Below are 7,379 nucleotides of genomic sequence, written 5' to 3' on the forward strand. Positions count from 1 at the left end.
TAGGTAAGGAGCATTGAGTGGAGGAGCAGGGAGCAGTGTGAGGGATAGGTAAGGAGCATTGAGTGGAGGTGAGGAGCAGTGTGAGGGATAGGTAAGGAGCATTGAGTGGAGGTGAGGAGCAGTGTGAGGGATAGGTAAGGAGCATTGAGCAGGAGGAGCAGGGAGCAGTGTGAGGTGGAGGTAAGGAGCATTGAGTGGAGGGGCAGGGAGCAGTGTGAGGTGGAGGTGAGGAGCATTGAGTGGAGGGGCAGGGAGCAGTGTGAGGTGGAGGTGAGGAGCATTGAGTGGAGGGGCAGGGAGCAGTGTGAGGTGGAGGTGAGGAGCATTGAGTGGAGGGGCAGGGAGCAGTGTGAGGGATAGGTAAGGAGCATTGAGTGGAGGTGAGGAGCAGTGTGAGGGATAGGTAAGGAGCATTGAGCAGGAGGAGCAGGGAGCAGTGTGAGGTGGAGGTAAGGAGCATTGAGTGGAGGGGCAGGGAGCAGTGTGAGGTGGAGGTGAGGAGCATTGAGTGGAGGGGCAGGGAGCAGTGTGAGGTGGAGGTGAGGGGCAGTGTAAGGGGGATGTGAAGAACAGGGAGCATTGTGAGGGGGAGGTGAGGGGCAGGTGGGGAGCCGTGCGAGGGGCAGGTGGGGAGCCGTGCAAGGGGCAGGTGGGGAGCCGTGCGAGGGGCAGGTGGGGAGCCGTGCGGGGGGCAGGTGGGGAGCCGTGCGGGGGGCAGGTGGGGAGCCGTGCGGGGGGCAGGTGGGGGGCAGGTGGGGAGCCGTGCGGGGGGCAGGTGGCGAGCCGTGTGGGGAGCAGTTGGCGAGCCGTGCGGGGGGCAGGTGGCGAGCCGTGCGGGGGGCAGGTGGCGAGCCGTGCGGGGGGCAGGTGGCGAGCCGTGCGGTGGGGAGGTGGGGAGCCGTGCGAGGGCCAGGTGGGGAGCCGTGCGAGGGCCAGGTGGGGAGCAGTGTGAGGAGCAGGGGGGAGCAGGGAGCAGTGTGAGGAGCAAGGAGCAGGGGGGAGCAGGGAGCAGTGTGAGGAGCAGGGAGCAATGTGGGGAGCAGTGTGAGGGGGAGGTGAGGAGCAGTGTGAGGGGGAGGTGTGGAACAGTGTGGGGAGCAATGGAGGTGTGGAGCAGTGTGAGGGGGAGGTGTGGAGCAGTGTGAGGGGGAGGTGGGGAGCAGTGTGAGGGGGAGGTGGGGAGCAGTGTGAGGAGGAGGTGGGGAGCAGTGTGAGGAGGAGGTGGGGAGCAGTGTGAGGAGGAGGTGGGGAGCAGTGTGAGGGGGAGGTGGGGAGCAGTGTGAGGGGGAGGTGGGGAGCAGTGTGAGGGGGAGGTGGGGAGCAGTGTGAGGGGGAGGTGGGGAGCAGTGTGAGGGGGAGGTGGGGAGCAGTGTGAGGGGGAGGTGGGGAGCAGTGTGAGGGGGAGGTGGGGAGCAGTGTGAGGGGGAGGTGGGGAGCAGTGTGAGGGGGAGGTGGGGAGCAGTGTGAGGGGGAGGTGGGGAGCAGTGTGAGGGGGAGGTGGGGAGCAGTGTGAGAGGGAGGTGGGGAGCAGTGTGAGGGGGAGGTGGGGAGCAGGGAGAAGTTTGAGGAGGGTGCATGAGATAAAGTGTGAGTTTTATGGACAGCTTGTTGTTCATTTAAAGCTTCACCTGATAAACTCACTTCCTTCCCTCCCAGGCTCCACGTTTAGACCCCACGACACCTCCAGAAGCCCCTCACAGAGGTCAGGAAAGAGGCGCAGAGAGAAGAGAGCGACGGTGGTGGGGGTCCCGCATCACATTGCTTCCGAGCTGGGTAAGAATTGGGGATGGGGGTTATATTGGAATATCTCTAAGATCAGGCGCTGGAACAAAAGGTGGGAGCTGAAGAGATCACCACCAACCCCCTCCAAATCTTTACTTCCAAAACTTCTATCCTTCACCCCATCATAGTTTCCCCCCGTGTGACAACCTGCCTCATATCAGGTGCTTATATATAAAGGGCTGCAGATCCCTGATCTATCGATATTCACAGACCGCATATATTATGGGAGGGAGCATCATATTAACCCATTTAATGCCAGCTTTGCCTCTTCGACCATGTAACTCCTCAACTCCCCCTACTGACAGTCCCCAAGGTGCAACCTGGGGCAGAGACGCAGAATCTGATACATGGTGCACAGATTGTAATGAGATGTACCTCCTCCCCAACTCCTCCTACTGACTCCCCCCAAGGGGCAAGCTGGGGCAGACTGGGGATAAATTGGGACAAAGAACTTTAATACAGGGTGACAATGCCCAGGGTTTGCGCCAATAATGCCTTCATACTTCAATTCCAATGTATTTAGTATGGTCTGCCCGTATCCTATAGTTATAGGGCTTTTCTTGGGTTTGTAGTTTGAGCTGTCAGTGGAAGCTTCAGAGCAGTGTTAGAGCCCAGTCCCTTGCGTCCGATGACCAGTTCACATCATCTCTGCTCTCCCCTCGCAGGTCTCAAGGGTCACCGCTCCTCACACCGGGGGATCCACGACATCTTCAACAGAGATGGGGGGCAGCCGGCAGAGAAGGGGGCCCACATCCCTACGGTGAACGGAGGCCTAGAGACAGAAGCAGAGTTCGTGGTGATTCCCACGGTGGACGGTAACCCCCCCGCAGCTCCCCACGGCGGAGCTCACATCTCACTGGCCACTCTGGAGCAGACGGAGGACGCTCTGCAGCGTCACATAGGCCGTGTGTACCGGGACGACAGCTGCATCGGCTGGAGATCTTTTGCCAAGATGTCACCCCTGCTGCTGCGCCCCAAGTCGCTGGCTGTCCCCGGGATGACCACACACCTCCCACAGAGAGACCCATTGAGCCCCGTCATGTCAATGTCGCCCCAGGCAACCTATATGTCAAAGATCATCCCCAATGCGGTGCTACCTCCTATGGTGGATGTGGTAGCCTTGAGCCACTCCAGCGTTCGCACCCTGAGCCGCTGCAGCCTTAACACAGCCAGCCCTGCCTCCGTGCGCAGCGCCTTTCTTGGTGTGAGAGGCCGGTCCTCCAGCGACACCTGGAGCCGCTCCCAGTCCACGGAAACAATCGTGTCCGACTCCTCAACGATCTCTTCGCAGGGAGGGCAGACCTCGCGGGAAGCTGGCGAGGGGCACGAGGCGGCGATGAGCACAGGGAGGGCATCCCCGGCCCCCAGTGCGGCTAGCACCCAGGACGAGTCAGACGCGGCAAGTCTATGCAGCGGCCGCTCCTCCATTCGCAGTGTCTCCCTGCGCAAGAGTAAGAAGCCCCCTGCTCCACCCAAGCGCACCTACTCACTGCAGCAGCAGAGGGAGATGGGGCTGCCCCCAAGGCCCGAAAGGAACCCCATCCCCAAGTCGAATAGCCCCCGGGAGCTCTGGGTGCTGCAGACAGACTCGCACACAGAGGCGGGCGACGAGAACCTATTCTCTCCGGCTCTATCAGGGCCAAAACTGAGCTCCCCAAACCGTTCAGACCGAACGCTGTCTCCCTCCAGTGGCTACTCCAGCCAGAGTGGGACCCCCACGCTGCCCGTCAAATCTCTGCTCGAGTACCCAGAGTCTCCTGGGAGCCACAGGAAAACACCCCCCAAACCGGAGAGGTCCAGCCTGGTAAAGTCGCCAGCGGTTTCGTCGCTCAGCTCGTTATCATCTACCGACTCCACAACCCCTTCTCTAGCCAGCCCCCTGAGAGCCGGTTCTTCCATTGAAGACACAAATGGACGGTACGTGATCCCCCCGCACCCAAAGGTGCCTGCTCCCTCCTGTCCCCCACCCACCAAGCCCCAAATCCTGACGGGGACACCCGGCACCTCCCCACATCAATCACCCCCACCTCCACACCACCCCACTCCCCCGCCTAGCAGGAAGTCAGAGTCTGACACTGTGATCACATCGGAGGTGGCTACTCCTAGAGAATCCTCGTGGCCTCCGCCACCCCCTGTAACTGCTGAAGTGCATGATCTGTCCATGGCTGACTTCCCCCCTCCTGAAGAGCTCGTCCTGCCCCTTCCTCCAGTACTGGATTCCAAGGGACCTCAGTCCACTGTTTCAGCCCACATACCTGTGCCCACCAAGGTCCAGCAAGCGGCACTGGGTGAGGGGCCTCTGAACATTCCAGCTACCACGGAGCTCGCACCTAATTCTGTGCCTCCTGCCACGGAGCCCCCACCTGCTCCTGTGCCTCCTGCCATGTTGCCACCTCCTGCTCCTGTGCCTCCTGTTGCCACGGAACCACTTCCTGCTCTTGTGCTTCCTGCCATAGAGCCACCTCCGGCTCCTGTACCTCCTGCTGCCACAGAGCTGCCTCCTGCTGCTACGGAGCCACCTCCTGCTCCTTTGGTAATCATACTACCCCCTGCTCCCTCAGCACCGCTTACAACCACTGTGTCACCAACTGCTCCCATGAGACCATCTGTAACTGCTGTACCATGTGAGACTACTGTGCCACCACCAACTGCTGTGGTACCAACAACTGCTGTGGTACCACCAACTGCTGTGGTACCACCAACTGCTGTGGTACCACCAACTGCTATGGTACCACTTGCGCCCACTGTGCCACCACATGGTACTGTGGGCCTGTCTGCAACCACTGTATTACCACCTACTTCTGAGGCATCTTCTGTAACTACTGTGCCGCCACCTACTTCTGTGACATCGTCTGTAACTACAGTGCCGCCACATCCCTCCATGGCATCTGTGACTACTGCACCACCACCTGCTCCTTTGCCCCCTCCTCCTCTATCTGACTTTGCGCCCCCTGTGGTGCCAATCAGCCCCCGCCCTCCTACGAGCGTCTGGAAGCCCGTCAGCGCCCCGGGGGCAAGCACAAAAAAGGGGACAACACCAAGTCGCAGTCAGAGCATCTCTGCTGCGCCCAAAGAAGACGCCAACCTGCCCATTGTGACACCATCTCTGCTGCAGATGGTGCGTCTGCGCTCTGTGCAGGTCAAGGGTCCGCCAGAGTACAACGGCCAGTTCCCTCTTGGAACCGCCCGGGGACAGCTTGCCCCCCAGAAGCCTTTACGCAAGTCTCTGTCACTCAGATCCCCCCCGGGGCCAAACAGCCCCCCGGATGAGAGCCCCACTGGACTCTCTCAACCCCTGCAGAAACCCTCTGATCCCGGGCACTCCCCCCCAGCACACATGTCCCCGGCCACTGCCGCCAGCTTCGTGTTCGCCCGTGGATCTCGAAAGTTTGTTTTTGAGCCCCCTGCATCTCCAGAGGTGCAGGCCTCATTGAAGAAGGACCTGGTGGCTGAGCTCAGATCACACACGGGACCCCGCAGCCCTGATGGCAAGCCCGCACTGCAGAAGAAGCCTAGCAAGATCCCCCCGCCCGTGGCAAGGAAACCCTCTCTGGGGCAGCCCAGGACCCCCACCAGCCCTCACGATGCAGAGACACCTCCGCCAGCGACAGAGACTAACACAGCTGTTACACTGGCAGGCCAGAAGCAGCAGCCTCAGAACCCTGTGCAGCAAGGTAACACTACACTCACCCAGCCCTGCAGCACACACTACTGTTCCAGTACTGACTCCCCCCTGCATACAGCGCTGTCACTGCACCTCCACCACGCTCTGCTACCTGCAGATAAAACATGGTCATGGCACCTTCATTAACCCGTTCACTGCTAGAAGAGTTTGCAATGCATTGCTTTGTAGGGTTCATATAGCTCTGCAAAGTTTTCCATGTCTGGCAGCAAATAGGTTTAGATCTTGGGTTATCTAAATCCTACTGTAGCAGGTGTAATAAGGTGCATCACTCTCTCTTTCAGCCTGAATCTCTGCTGGGGGAATCTTCATTGGTCTGCTGTCTCAGGGAGCCTGAGGCGTTCCCCCTGCTACTGGACTTAACGACAATCGCCTTAACCGTTGATGGCCTTGGTATTTATGCAACAAGCGGTGTTGGTTTTCACTTTAATGAAGCTTTATTTTGCGATCTCATTAGACTGGAGTGGATCCTTTTTTAATCAGCAGTCTAGACGCCCTGCAGGACTCAACATGGAGCTCCCTCTGCTGGAAACCTCCATATCCTGCAGCCTCAGCCACCGTCTGATGCACAAAACCGTATTGTTGTTGTAAATGTTAGTTTCTCTTTAACTCTCTGGCTGCTGGGGGAGTTGGTGATGCTCTGCAGGGAGATAGCGATATACAGAGCAATGATTTACAGAATGAGTATATATATATATTTTATATATTGATGCGCTGCAGGGTGGTGGCGGCTATACATACAAATGTTTGCTGACGGCCTCAGCAGCCTCAGAGTTATACATACAATGCTGGGGATGAGGTTTAGAATTCTGCACAAGAAAATATTTGAAATCAAAGCACTTCTCCAGAGTATACTGCAGATTTTTTTTACCCTGCCCACACCCATAACGTAACCCCTTCAGTGCCAGAGGTGCCTGGAACAATTTCGATTGTAGCACAGAACGGATCAAGACCATTTTTCTGGTATTTTAGGGACCCAAGAACTGAATTCTTTCCCAGTTAAACTGTGGTTATCAACAGACAAAAAGGGGAAATCGCTCCATCTAACCTTTTGTTACAGGTTTTTACACAAGTTATGTAAAGTACTGGAGTATTTTATTGCCTTACACTGACTGAGCTGGCGTGTAAAATGTGATACTTACTCTCTCGGTCTTGTTAAACCGTCCTTTGTTTGCGGGACCGAGAGCAAATCATACTGTGCAGTTTATTAAATGTGTCACAGACCTATAACCCTGTATACAGCAGGCTCTGCTTTACAAATGAGTCATTTGGAGTATATATAGTTTTAGATTTGTTTCCATGAAAATGTTAGTATCTTATTTCATATACCAGCTCCCAGGACTTTACACAAGTGACCGACCGCTTTCTTTGTTGATAACCAGTTAACCCCTTCGATGTCAGAAGAGCTAGTAATGTATTACTCTGCGTGGTAATGAAACTATACATAGTCTATAGTACCATGCAGAGTAAAGACATGGGCAGTACTGGGGCTAATGCAGACCGCCATGGAATATACATGCACGTAACACTTTGTGCGCTGGGCCCTCTGACAGTGAAGGGCTTATGTGGGAAATAGTATAATAAAGCTGACAGGGATTTGAGAATCCCAGAAGATGCCGCAGGTTTTTTTAATGTAGAGAGGGGGCAGGAGCCGCCTCACAGCTGCATCTGTAACTGCCCCTGTACGCACAGCATATATACACAGAGCACTTACAGGATGCAGCAAGCCCCAAATAGAGACCAAATTTTGTTTCTGCTTGCAGTAGAACATGTATATTTATCTTAAAGCTTTGATCTGACGTCTGTATAAAGCAAAAAAAATCATTTTATAAAAGCTGTTACCACACCTGTGTGATTCTTTGGAGATGCGGGCAGAGGCAGAGGCAGACAGACAGACGGACATTCAAACAGACAC

General features: G+C 56.3%; 1 protein-coding gene across 3 annotated transcripts in view; it reads left to right on the plus strand.

Annotated features, from left to right (window-relative positions):
* Positions 1-7,310, plus strand: part of NHSL3 (NHS like 3) — a 31,760-nt gene extending 24,450 nt beyond the window's left edge. For 2 of the 3 annotated variants that reach the window (XM_075604706.1, XM_075604708.1), the window contains exons 5-7: positions 1,657-1,773; positions 2,448-5,456; positions 5,749-7,310. In XM_075604706.1, coding sequence (XP_075460821.1) covers positions 1,657-1,773; positions 2,448-5,456; positions 5,749-5,753 — 3,131 coding nt within the window. In that variant the 3' untranslated portion in view covers positions 5,754-7,310. The remainder of the gene's footprint in view (positions 1-1,656; positions 1,774-2,447; positions 5,457-5,748) is intronic. The other variant, XM_075604707.1, reaches the window with a different exon arrangement.
* Positions 7,311-7,379: the final 69 nt, after the last annotated feature.

The sequence above is a fragment of the Ascaphus truei genome, chromosome 6 (assembly GCF_040206685.1).
Source record: "Ascaphus truei isolate aAscTru1 chromosome 6, aAscTru1.hap1, whole genome shotgun sequence".
NCBI lineage: Eukaryota > Metazoa > Chordata > Amphibia > Anura > Ascaphidae > Ascaphus > Ascaphus truei.